At 42.0% G+C, this 13,860-nt stretch overlaps 1 protein-coding gene across 4 annotated transcripts in view; it reads left to right on the forward strand.

Moving 5' to 3' along the window:
* Positions 1 to 13,860, forward strand: part of LOC120112739 (delta-1-pyrroline-5-carboxylate synthase 1-like) — a 30,096-nt gene that overhangs the window by 3,406 nt on the left and 12,830 nt on the right. For all 4 annotated transcript variants that reach the window (XM_039132506.1, XM_039132503.1, XM_039132504.1 and 1 more), the window contains 5 exons: positions 2,338 to 2,615; positions 3,720 to 3,870; positions 4,077 to 4,241; positions 4,464 to 4,541; positions 4,734 to 4,823. In XM_039132506.1, the coding sequence (XP_038988434.1) occupies positions 2,338 to 2,615; positions 3,720 to 3,870; positions 4,077 to 4,241; positions 4,464 to 4,541; positions 4,734 to 4,823 (762 nt within the window). The remainder of the gene's footprint in view (positions 1 to 2,337; positions 2,616 to 3,719; positions 3,871 to 4,076; positions 4,242 to 4,463; positions 4,542 to 4,733; positions 4,824 to 13,860) is intronic.

A 13,860-nucleotide genomic window follows, 5' to 3' on the forward strand; every position in this document is an offset into this window, starting at 1 on the left:
GCAGATATGGAGCTTCATGCATGACGACGTGCATGTCATCACTTATCTTCGAATATTAAAGGACCAATATTTTTAGTGATACCTTCAAGTAAACTGATAGTTTCAGATTCTTTTGCTTGGGCAAATTAGACAAATGCCCCCCTGATTTTGCCACTACAATGGAAACTATCATTGAGGCTTACCCAACATTACTGCTGTAGAGTGTAGAAAGCATCAATTAAACATTTGCTGATATTTTGGGGATTCAACAAGTTGAAGAGAAAAGGGGTTGGATGCAATTTTCTAGAGGATAGACAGATGACGTGTAAGATAGAAGAATTTATTACTTTTCATGAGTGATAGATAGCTGATTTAAGGCAATCTTGTCTATTCCATCTGTCCTAAATATCTAATTTATAGATCCTGTAGTTTGTGTTAGACTTTATTAGACTATATCTCGGGAAGAGTGTAGGAGAGAGTTGGGGGTTTCATGTAATCATTCTTGGGATAGAGTTCAGAAAACTAAGAAAGCTTAGAAATGTTGAGGCTTAATTTTCAAATAGAGTTGTTTTAGGCATCCGAGATTTGGAATAGGTGGCTTACAAACACAAGTTGGGAGGAGTTGATTTGTACTATTATAATGCCAATTATCAGGGTTTGGACTCCAACCCTGAGTTTGACTCTACTTTGTTTTATTTTTGTTTCCTTCTTTTACCAAATTACTGCTCCGGTGGAGCCTATATGGAATTAATTTTAAATAGAGGCAGTTAAAGTATCCTCTTATGAGGCCATACATGAAAATAATAAAGGCATTGGCTGGGTTTTATTGGTTATGACTCGCATCTGATGGTTGATTTAGATGGATAGGGAATTTCATTTAGGTGTATTTTGGCTAAACTAGGACTCCAGACATTCCCGATCTTGGCATTCACGTGCATTGCACATAGAGGATTCTGGTATTACTGAAATAGATGTCATTGAAATGCAACAATGGGATCAGAAGTGTGGACCCATTGGGAAATATAGTAAAAGGGAATGAGGAATTTTAGATAGTGATTACATTTTTAAGGCAAACAATGCTTTTAGCCTTTAAGAGATATTTGGGTGGAAGACAGAGTTGGCTATTAGCTTTCCTAATATGGACCATGTTTTCATCATTAAATTTGCAAATATCTACCAAGGTGTATTTATGTAGGCTCCTTTTTTTTTCTTCCAAAATCTAAATACTTATTTAGTCGTCTAGAACTGTGATAATTTAGCCTTTCTAGATGTGTCTCCAAAGGATGAGGGAGAGTGTTTTGTCCAGTGGAGGTGGGGAGCTTGCGAGATGTTTACTATTGGGTGTTCTCTGGATGAAATATGAATGATCATGATCCTAAGAAAAAAATGCTGTAGTTTCATGAGTGTGGGAATATCACTACAATATATACCAAGACCTAACCAAGTTCTTGTTTTTTGGAGGAGTCAATGGCTTATAGGATTTCCACCATGGTGTGTACTTTTCTTGATGTAATTTTTGGAATTTAAGAAGACAGAAAGGTTGACTCAATAGGTCAAGCAAACATTTGTGCTGTTTCAGATGTCAACCCTTAGTTGGCTAACTGGCATTTAAGCTTGTCAGGGTTTTCTTTTATACCCCCATAACGAATGAGGAGAAACCCTTTGCGTCACCCACATCCTCAGTTATGATTTGTGATGTTGAGAATTTGGTAGATAATTTGAATGGATATGCAAGTTAAAGATATTTGTAGGAATTTAGCACCTTTTTTTTTTGAAATAATTTGTTTGGATTATGTCCCAAAATCTTTGTAAAGTAGATTGCAATAAAAAAATTTATCATCAAAAGTTGGTCTTTGATATAAGACAATCACTATTTTAAAATACATGGTCTTAAAACCATGACAATACGATCTTGTTCCTTAGAGCATCATTATTATTATTATATTTTGAACTTGCAACCTAAAGTTAGCAACCAAGATAGGGAAATCAGTAAGCTATAGTTATGCATTCGAGAACTAATGAATGTTTTCCCTACACCACTCAATATGATTCTCAATGGCTTGATATCTATCCCAAAATTCATCTTTACTGGATGTCTCCTATTTTTGTTTTGGGAGAAACAGTACACGTGCTGGGTTGAACATCTGGCATTGTCTGTCTGATTAATCAAGCTTATGTTGTCCAGTATTATCGTTATCAAGACTAGTCATGACTCATGACATTGTAACTCAAAAATCTAACTTTAAACTCTTGACTATAAGCTTATAACTCTGCCCACTATCTACTTTGAGTTATCTGTCAAGCTTATTTATCACTGTTTGTGGTCTGTTGCTCTGTCTGATAGCGAATAATTTGCAGGATTCTTCTGGTATCTTTTGGGATAATGACAGTTTAGCAGCTCTATTGGCTTTAGAGTTAAAGGCTGATCTTCTTGTTTTGCTTAGTGATGTGGAGGCTCTATATAGTGCTCCTCCTGGTGAACCTCATTCAAAGATAATACATACTTACATAAAAGACAGGCATCAGGGTGAGATTACTTTTGGCGACAAGTCTAGGTTGGGAAGAGGTGGCATGACTGCTAAAGTGAAGTCTGCAGTTTATGCTGCATCCGCAGGCACCCCTGTTGTAATCATTAGGTATGCCTAGTACCTTAACCCTTATTTTCAACCTTGCCTGTTACTGCAGTCAAAATGCATGTAGTTCAGCATAATGTTAGACTTCATACCATCATTTAAAGGTTTTAATGTCTTTTCTTTGCTTTATAGTCAATTAAAGAAGGAAAGTCTTCGTATGGTCATTCATGTCTAAAGTCACAAGAATTATGGTTGAAAGCATATGCTTGAAAACAGGGTTTCAAATGCTGGAGGGATGGTGGGGCATCCGGCCATCCTAAGTATTAAGATGGGGTACCATCTTGAGTGTTGAGATGGGACGGACAAGGAAATGGATTGGGATGGAATGACATTCACCACCCGAGTGTCCGTATGTGGGATGTCCTGTTCCATGAAAAAATTGGGATGGTGTCGTCCACAGTATTTAAAACCATGCTTAAAAATGACTGTTTTGATTGTTGATGACTGTTGAATAAGATATTTGATGCTCTCTTTCTCTCTCTTAACATGTGTTTTCATGCACATGCGTGTGCGCATTGCATATGCATGTGCACGCTACTTGCATTCATAATATCTGCAATAAGATTATAAAACTGATGTAAGTGCTAGTACTCCTACTAATTTGGTTTCTGTACTGATATAAATAATTTTGGTATTATGCTAATAATAATGTATTGATACTGAAATTGGCACCTGACCAGTATACTATTATGCTACTTGTAGTAAGAGGATTGCCTAAACTTGTGCATATAATAATGCTAATTGCTCATTTTAAACTAGCACCAGTTCTTAATGCTTTGATTTGTTATGGACTTGAGAGTTGGAGATTGGTCTCCCAGCTTTTGGGAGCTTGGATGTGTCACCAGACCCATTGTGGGTCCTGAGTTACAGCCAATGATTAGACTGGTCCGAGGACCAAGTTGCCCTGTGATACTCTTGGCCATATTTAGGTGGTCACAGCAGGACAGCTTTTGTCTGTTCTAGTTTCATCTGTTGTTAAATAGTAATTGTATGTTTCTAGCCTAAGGCATCTGATTTTTATGCAGTTTTGAAAAAAAAACCAATGAGTCTCAATTAGCTTCCTTTTTTTTTTTTTTTTTTTTTGGGGTGGGGGGTTGGTTACTGTAGTGGTTTCGCTACTGATAGCATTATAAAAGTACTTCAAGGAGAGAGAATTGGTACTCTGTTTCATCAGGATGCACATTTATGGGCATTGCCCAAAGAAGTTCGTGCTCGTGAGATGGCGGTTTCATCAAGGGAATGTTCCAGGCGACTCCAGGTATATTGCATGAGTTCAAGTAGTATGACATACATATTCCTTCATGACACATTCTTTGCCATACTTCATATGTTGTTCCATTGCTTATATTTCCTTTAATTATAGTATCATTTTACTTAATTTGAACTCATTTCAGTCTGTTCTTCAATATTGAGATATCCTGTTCATCTAGAAGTTTTTGTTAATTGTTGTTGTGTTATTTCCAGAGCATATCATCAGAAGACCGCAGGAAGATTTTGTTGGACATTGCTGATGCTCTAGAGGCAAATGAAAAATTAATCAGAATTGAAAATGAAGCTGATGTTGCTTCTGCACATCTAGCTGGATATGAGAAGTCTTTGATTTCTAGATTGACTTTGAAGCCCGGAAAGGCAAGGCATAAAAAATGTATTCTAGTTTATTTGGGACAGGACTTATTCCCATGGATTGCAACTTAACATTGCTTGCTAGTTTGAGATAACATTTATATTCCTATCCCCTTCAACTGATCCACTATCCACTATGCCCTTTATTTATGGATTTTTTTTTGCACTCTAAATGTGTGTAGATACTTGCTCTTGGTTGTTTTAATCTAATATTTCTTTGTTTGACAGATATCAAGTCTCGCAAAGTCCATTCGTATACTTGCAGACATAGAAGACCCCATAGGCTATGTCTTGAAGAGGACAGAGGTCAGGAATCTACATTAAGAAATATATTTTTTGCTTTGCTGCATTTTTTTGACATATTTTTTGATTGAAAGATTATGCATCATGAATATAAATTTGTGAATTCTTTACTTCAATTTGATGCATATAGAATATTATATTTATTTTCTGTCGTCATATGTTGCCTGCAAATTCTGAGGCATAATATTCATCCAGCTTGCAGATGGGCTAGTCTTAGAAAAGACATCATGTCCCCTGGGTGTTCTCCTGATTGTTTTTGAGTCGCGACCTGATGCCTTAGTTCAGGTAAAAAACATGTTATTCCTACTTTTACTTTTGTATTCTCCTCCCCACCTCACCCCCCCCCCCCCCCCCACAAAAAAAAAATGCTGATAAAGTAAGAATCTTTGATATTTCTTGCAATGCAACATTAACTATAATAAGTCTACTTAAAGATTTAGCCATCTGCAGTATATGCACATGTCACGCCCCGGATCCGGATCCGTGACACGGCCGTGCTATTGCCGACTACCGCCCACAATAGCACGCAGCCTCATACCTGGGAAATAGGGTAGTCAAAACCAACCAAATCTTTCCATGTGTATTCATCTAGTACAACATGCTGGTCAGTACCCAAATACAGAGCTTCTACGTAGTTTATATACACAAAAGTATATACTTGCTTTACCCCAAAAGAAAGAAGCGCTAATACCAAATTAACGTGTCTCTGGCAGCTATCAGTGGTGAGGATCTGAAAGAAAAAAGTAAATAAACGGATATGAGCTACACGGCTCAGTAAGTAATCCTGCATAATCCTACCGGATCAACCAGTAGACTAAACATGTAAATCAGGATTTTGAGAAGCTGACATGCATGTTTATCTAATAATCATCATGGCATAATAAGTATGCGATTTAAACAAAGCAGTAGTGCAAATCACAACAATTTTCATAATATATGCATATGAAACCGTGCCCCCAGCATGCCGTGGTCCTTTTTCTCTCGGATGCTACTACGAAGTCCATTCGGCCACTGGCGGGGCCAGCTAGTCATTCTCGGCCACTAGCAAGGCCAGCGAAGTTATTCTCGGCCACTAGCAAGGCCAGCTCAGTTGCATTCGATCAGTAGCATCTTTGAGCCCGTTACAGTGCCTCTTGGCTAACTAAGACTTTATAAACTTACATGCATGATTAAAATATCAGTATCATCATGTCGCATACATAGCCATAGCTTCTGGGATCATGCAAGTTACTTATGCATTGTAACATATCAGGCATGAAACATATATACTTAAAATAAATGCTTAGGAAACATTAATAACATAATATGATCCATAACAGGATTAGGACAGGTTACTTACAGTGATTCGCCTTTCTCCTAGGTCTCCTGCGTCCTGGTGACGAGTCCTAAGTCACCTGGATTTTTGTCATAATAACAATATATTATTTTCTTTTCTACCTGAAATTTAGCCCAAGACTAATTCCTCTGTATTGGGGTCTTGGCTGGGCTCATAAGTCTTAATTGGCCTTCCGATTGGCCACTAAGCTTAATTCCCAGCTTAATTGGGTTTAATTTTGGTTTAATTTATAGTCTGGCTTGTCCAGACTTAGCCCAATTTGCTTGGGCTCGGGTTTAGTCAAATTTGGCTAAACCCTTTCCCTCTTTTTTTTTTTTTTTTTTTCTTTTTCTTTTTCTTTAGGCTTAACGGGTTGCGGGTTCGGATTCGGATCCGACCCGCGAACCCGTTATTGGGTTCTTTCTCCCCCCTTCCAGAGGCTTCCGCCTCTTCACCTTCCCGACCCCCTCTCCCTCATCCGGCCGCTCTCTCTCTCTCTCTCTCTCTCTTTTCTCTCCGTCGTCTCCACCGAAACCATACCTCCGGCCGGCCCTCCGGCTCCCCTTCTTCTCCTCCGGCCAGATCTGTGGCCTTCCCCCTCTCGGTCACTCCCTCTCTTTCCCTCTTCTCTTCTTTGTCTCTACCGAAGCCCATGCTTCCGGCCCTCTTCTCCGGCTCCCCTTCTTCTCCTCCGGCCAGATCTGTGGCCTTCTTCTTCTCCTCCGGCCGGATCTGCCGCCTCCTCCTCCTTCCGACCTTCACCGAACCCTCCCCGGCCAGATCTACCAGCCCGGAGTGGTGCTTCCCCTTCGGGGCGGCGACGGTGGGAGGCCGGCCCTTTCCCTCTCCTTCGAAGTGATGCCGGAGGAGAGGAGAAGAGCCGGGAGGTGGGATCGAGGCCGATCTCCTCCGGGAGAACTTCTCCGGCTCCGACCACGGCGAGGTAAGGCCGTGGTCCGCGGTAAGTGCCCCCTCTTTTTTTTTTTCTTTTTTGTGGGAGTCTCGCCACCACCTCTCGGCCGGCGGAGAGGTGGGGCTCGGCTGGGGCTCGGCTGAGGCTGGCGGCCTTGAGGCCGCGTTGGTCGCCGGCACGGCAGACCCGGCGGCCCTTGGCTGCCCCTCAGCCCTAGGGCAGCCACGGCCGGGGCCTGTCACCCGCAGGCCGAGTCCGGCTGGGCTCGGCCCGGGTGGCGTGGGCTCGGCTTGGGCCGTTCTCAGGCCGGCCCGCGGCCTGTTGGTCCGGCCCGCAGCCTGTGGGTCCGGCCCACGGCCCTCCTCCTGTTCTTCTCTCCCGTGCCGGTCTCCTTCTCTCTCTCTGTGCCAGTCTCCTCCCCTCTGTTTCATCAGTGAAACAGAGGGGAGAATACCCTACAGAGGGGTATCTCCACTCCTAAAATTTTATTATTTAACCTAAGGGCCACTTACCTGGATTTTTGCTGGTTACCGTTGGGCCGTTCCTCCCCCTCGTAGTCCCTCCTTCCTCTTGGAGCTTCAGGGCTCTTCCGCCTTAGGCTCCAGGGCTTCGACTCTCTCTCTTTCAGTGTTCTTGGGGGCCTCCGACTTAGGGTTGCCGGCAGGGACTTAAATAGTGGTTTAGAAGATGAGACCCCCCCCTCTGAGAGGTCCCATCCGTTCCATGCCTCCCCTCTCCGGGAATGGCCGCCGTCCCCCCTGTCTCCGGTGCGCCGGCATCGGCTGCCAGCAGGGGTGGGGGTCACCCTTCCCTGTCGGTCTTATCCCTTCGTACTGGCTACAGTATGATTTTTTTAAATATGATAACAGCACTGCCCACAGTGAAATTTGGGCCCAACCCTTAACTGGGCCCATTTCTTATTGGGCCTAGTAGGTTCTGGGCCCGGACATTACATCCTACCCCCCTTAAAATAATTTCGTCCTCGAAATTAGTCATACCTTAAGGTTCAGGCTTTAAAAGTATTCAACCATCGAGTCACCCTCTAGTTCTCGGTTAGTCTCCCTCTTAAAATGTTTGCTGATAAGATTTTGGCAAAATCATGGCACCTCAAAACTTGATCCCTTCTATTTATGATATAGGAGTTCTTTTGATCTCTTCCAAAAGAAGACTAATCTTCCCACCTTAGATGCTATAATCCTTGGCCCGAGAAATTAATTGCTTTTGATTAAGTCCACACAAAGATCGTAATCGGCTTAACAAAAATAGGTGAGAGCATTAGCATCAAATACTTTTCATAATCTATAATCTTCTTTCTTCTCTTAACCTTGCCTACAATTTTATGATCAACTTTTATCCTAGCAAAACTTCAAACCCCTTTTAGATAGGTAGATCGAAGATGTCATAGCTAGGAGTAGGGAACATTTCAGGTCTAAGCCCAACCAAGGCACCATCAATCCGTTAATACTAAATTTAAGATGCCAAGATTCTCCCGGGAGTTACCAATAATAGAAAAACTCACGGGTGAAGATTATACAGCTCTCTCTCCAGATTATTCATAAAATCAACATCTTAATTCTGAATAAGAAGATCAAGTTTCTTTGTCAAAGTATCAACTGCTCTCGATTACCCGATCTATCACAAGATTGGATCATAAACAACTCTAGTCCACTCTTGATTGAAATTCATCGTGGTCTACTGATAACCTCAATTTCTTTTAATCAGATGGAGAGTTGATATTAATTAAAAAAAATTCAAGCTTCACATTTAGAAGGACGGAGGTTCATATCAGCATATTTCAGATCTGAGATCAAAATCGATGATCCATTAATTCTAGTCAAAAGATGCTAAGAATTTCTTAGCACGACATAAAACTGGAGAATCTAGGATAGCACCGTGCTATCCAAAATCAGAACATTCTCTTTTTATTTATCAAGAAAAAATCCTACTACACCAAAAAACAGATCAAAACTTTCCGAATTAAAGGAATCGCACTTCTAACCAACTTAGATAAATAATTCAGACCACTATATTTTCGCTGCGCACTCTGATTCAAAACATCAAAATCCTTTGAATTCACTAATAACTTTTGATCAATATACTATTTGCCTACAAACAGAACTATTTAATTCCTCATCTGTATTTGCACTTCAAATCTTTCCTCCATCTAGATCGTATGTTACTTAGCCAAAACTTCTTTTTTACTTTTCCATGAGCGAGCAAAGAAAGGGTACCCCAACATAAGATCCTCTTAAATAAGCGACAACGCTTTAAAATGAATTTTACATTTTCAACAACTTCATTCATTGAAAATAAGCCTTCTTTCCTAATACGAGATAAGCTCTCAAATCATCTTAGGACATTTTAAGCTCGAAATTGTGTAAACTTCTGAAAATTATTTCTCAATATCCCAATCTTATATTAGGTATCTTTAAATTGCATGAACAATAATCTGCCCTACTTTAGCATTGCTAGAAGGTGATTCTGGATCTCACATCCCCGTTAAAAGAAAAGGATGTATACTTTTATTGTAAGATCTCTATTTAAAAATCTTCTTCTATTGTACTCTTTCCACTAGACGATGATATGTGGAATTATCATCTATAATTTTTTTTTTTTCACCTTCCTCATAAAACAATTTAGACTTGCTTCTTAGTGATAAATGAAAGCATTTAATAATTGCCCCTCTATTAGAGATAAAATAATTTATTTCAAATCTTACAAACATGATCACTAAATACAAACTCCTGCAACATCATGTGCTATTGGGCATGTTCCCGTATCAATTCTATTGCTGATTCCACTTGCATTTCCTAATGACCCCATGTCATCATCATTCTCTCTCTTTTTTTTTATCAAAACATCAACTAATATTTGTTTAATTGATTTATCACAGGATCACAAACTACTGCACTTTATCCAATGTAGAATATTTGAGCCTAAAATATTCTTCAACATTGAAAATTATTCTCAGAATTTACTAAATGACTTCCAATCGAAATATTAATCTTGCATTATAATTTGCAAAGATCTAATATTTCACATTCCAAGTAAACAAAGGGAAAACTCTTAGATCTCATTTCTCAAATATACTTTCTTTCTATATAATAGTTGCCTGCATAATTTGTCATACAGATTTTATCCTCGAAGAATATTAAAAATATCTTTCCTTGTCCAAGCCTGAAACAACTTATGAATAAACCCTATCCTGCCATCAAAATAATTAACTTCAAACTAGAAGTATCATCCACAGTACCCAGTACCAAGTTAAACTTCCAATATCACCTATATACTGATACATAAATAATCACAATGTACTTTAATATTCCATGGCTAGTACTCCACTTAATATCAGTCAAAATATACTTTAATCATAATCCAAAATACAAATTACTCCATCGAGAAATCTCCAAAATAATTTATTCTTATTTTGGCATGGCTTGCTAGCATTCTGATTCAAAACACCAAAATCCTTAGTAGTCTTAAATCTTAAATTCTGATACCATACCTGTCACAATCATGCCCCTAGAATGGTTTTGTATTAGCCCTAACATCTTTCTTTTTGTTGCTCCTTGTCACCTATCAAAATATTTGTGTCAAGCAATTTTTGTGACAGACCGATGATGCGACCAATAAAATCTTTTCTTTCCTTTCCGGTTATGCGGAATCTCACTAAATGAGACTTAACTACCCATTTCCTTATTAAAGCTTAAAATTTTTACTCATGGTTAACCTATTGCTCTGATACCACGAAATGTCACGCCCCGGATCCGGATCCGTGACACGGCCGTGCTATTGCCGACTACCGCCCACAATAGCACGCAGCCTCATACCTGGGAAATAGGGTAGTCAAAACCAACCAAATCTTTCCATGTGTATTCATCTAGTACAACATGCTGGTCAGTACCCAAATACAGAGCTTCTACGTAGTTTATATACACAAAAGTATATACTTGCTTTACCCCAAAAGAAAGAAGCGCTAATACCAAATTAACGTGTCTCTGGCAGCTATCAGTGGTGAGGATCTGAAAGAAAAAAGTAAATAAACGGATATGAGCTACACGGCTCAGTAAGTAATCCTGCATAATCCTACCGGATCAACCAGTAGACTAAACATGTAAATCAGGGTTTTGAGAAGCTGACATGCATGTTTATCTAATAATCATCATGGCATAATAAGTATGCGATTTAAACAAAGCAGTAGTGCAAATCACAACAATTTTCATAATATATGCATATGAAACCGTGCCCCCAGCATGCCGTGGTCCTTTTTCTCTCGGATGCTACTACGAAGTCCATTCGGCCACTGGCGGGGCCAGCTAGTCATTCTCGGCCACTAGCAAGGCCAGCGAAGTTATTCTCGGCCACTAGCAAGGCCAGCTCAGTTGCATTCGATCAGTAGCATCTTTGAGCCCGTTACAGTGCCTCTTGGCTAACTAAGACTTTATAAACTTACATGCATGATTAAAATATCAGTATCATCATGTCGCATACATAGCCATAGCTTCTGGGATCATGCAAGTTACTTATGCATTGTAACATATCAGGCATGAAACATATATACTTAAAATAAATGCTTAGGAAACATTAATAACATAATATGATCCATAACAGGATTAGGACAGGTTACTTACAGTGATTCGCCTTTCTCCTAGGTCTCCTGCGTCCTGGTGACGAGTCCTAAGTCACCTAGATTTTTGTCATAATAACAATATATTATTTTCTTTTCTACCTGAAATTTAGCCCAAGACTAATTCCTCTGTATTGGGGTCTTGGCTGGGCTCATAAGTCTTAATTGGCCTTCCGATTGGCCACTAAGCTTAATTCCCAGCTTAATTGGGTTTAATTTTGGTTTAATTTATAGTCTGGCTTGTCCAGACTTAGCCCAATTTGCTTGGGCTCGGGTTTAGTCAAATTTGGCTAAACCCTTTCCCTCTTTTTTTTTTTTTTTTTCTTTTTCTTTTTCTTTAGGCTTAACGGGTTGCGGGTTCGGATTCGGATCCGACCCGCGAACCCGTTATTGGGTTCTTTCTCCCCCCTTCCAGAGGCTTCCGCCTCTTCACCTTCCCGACCCCCTCTCCCTCATCCGGCCGCTCTCTCTCTCTCTCTCTCTCTCTCTCTTTTCTCTCCGTCGTCTCCACCGAAACCATACCTCCGGCCGGCCCTCCGGCTCCCCTTCTTCTCCTCCGGCCAGATCTGTGGCCTTCCCCCTCTCGGTCACTCCCTCTCTTTCCCTCTTCTCTTCTTTGTCTCTACCGAAGCCCATGCTTCCGGCCCTCTTCTCCGGCTCCCCTTCTTCTCCTCCGGCCAGATCTGTGGCCTTCTTCTTCTCCTCCGGCCGGATCTGCCGCCTCCTCCTCCTTCCGACCTTCACCGAACCCTCCCCGGCCAGATCTACCAGCCCGGAGTGGTGCTTCCCCTTCGGGGCGGCGACGGTGGGAGGCCGGCCCTTTCCCTCTCCTTCGAAGTGATGCCGGAGGAGAGGAGAAGAGCCGGGAGGTGGGATCGAGGCCGATCTCCTCCGGGAGAACTTCTCCGGCTCCGACCACGGCGAGGTAAGGCCGTGGTCCGCGGTAAGTGCCCCCTCTTTTTTTTTTTTCTTTTTTGTGGGAGTCTCGCCACCACCTCTCGGCCGGCAGAGAGGTGGGGCTCGGCTGGGGCTCGGCTGAGGCTGGCGGCCTTGAGGCCGCGTTGGTCGCCGGCACGGCAGACCCGGCGGCCCTTGGCTGCCCCTCAGCCCTAGGGCAGCCACGGCCGGGGCCTGTCACCCGCAGGCCGAGTCCGGCTGGGCTCGGCCCGGGTGGCGTGGGCTCGGCTTGGGCCGTTCTCAGGCCGGCCCGCGGCCTGTTGGTCCGGCCCGCAGCCTGTGGGTCCGGCCCACGGCCCTCCTCCTGTTCTTCTCTCCCGTGCCGGTCTCCTTCTCTCTCTCTGTGCCAGTCTCCTCCCCTCTGTTTCATCAGTGAAACAGAGGGGAGAATACCCTACAGAGGGGTATCTCCACTCCTAAAATTTTATTATTTAACCTAATGGCCACTTACCTGGATTTTTGCTGGTTACCGTTGGGCCGTTCCTCCCCCTCGTAGTCCCTCCTTCCTCTTGGAGCTTCAGGGCTCTTCCGCCTTAGGCTCCAGGGCTTCGACTCTCTCTCTTTCAGTGTTCTTGGGGGCCTCCGACTTAGGGTTGCCGGCAGGGACTTAAATAGTGGTTTAGAAGATGAGACCCCCCCTCTGAGAGGTCCCATCCGTTCCATGCCTCCCCTCTCCGGGAATGGCCGCCGTCCCCCCTGTCTCCGGTGCGCCGGCATCGGCTGCCAGCAGGGGTGGGGGTCACCCTTCCCTGTCGGTCTTATCCCTTCGTACTGGCTACAGTATGATTTTTTTAAATATGATAACAGCACTGCCCACAGTGAAATTTGGGCCCAACCCTTAACTGGGCCCATTTCTTATTGGGCCTAGTAGGTTCTGGGCCCGGACATTACAGCACATGTTTTCTTCTTTCCTTAGCAAAGAAACAAATCCACCTTTGTTGAGGTACTGGCTGTCATGTCTGTAAACGCATCATGTCTCAGAAAATGATTGAAAGCATTTCTTTTTTTTGCCTTTTGTCATGGACAAGCAAATTATATTGCTTAGTTTCACAACTTTACCTTTGGAGGAAGTCGAAATGGAAAATAAGCCTAGATAATCAGACAAATGAGAGGCATTTCTAGAGCGTGGTCATTCCAAACTTCATCTTAAACCTCTCATCTATGTCACATAATGAGATTTTTCGCTCATGCAAATCATTTTTTCTTCATATTTTTATGATCTAGCGTTGCTTGAACAGTGTTGAAGAAAATCCATTTGGTGACACCTTTAACCTTCATGAGATGCATTGCTGCGTCCATTTTATTCACACCTCACACCATGCCATACAATGTTCGTCAGCCATCTGCTGATATAACATCATGTTGGAAGCAGAATTTAGATATTGAGATATTGGAATGGAGAAAAGGTCAAGAGATGAAATTAAACCAATGTGGCAAATCCTGTTTTTTAAAAAAATGTCAAATTTATGAAGAAACTATGCATACAAATTAGCTTTATGATTTTCAAGAG

The sequence above is a fragment of the Phoenix dactylifera genome, chromosome 12, assembly GCF_009389715.1.
Source record: "Phoenix dactylifera cultivar Barhee BC4 chromosome 12, palm_55x_up_171113_PBpolish2nd_filt_p, whole genome shotgun sequence".
NCBI lineage: Eukaryota > Viridiplantae > Streptophyta > Magnoliopsida > Arecales > Arecaceae > Phoenix > Phoenix dactylifera.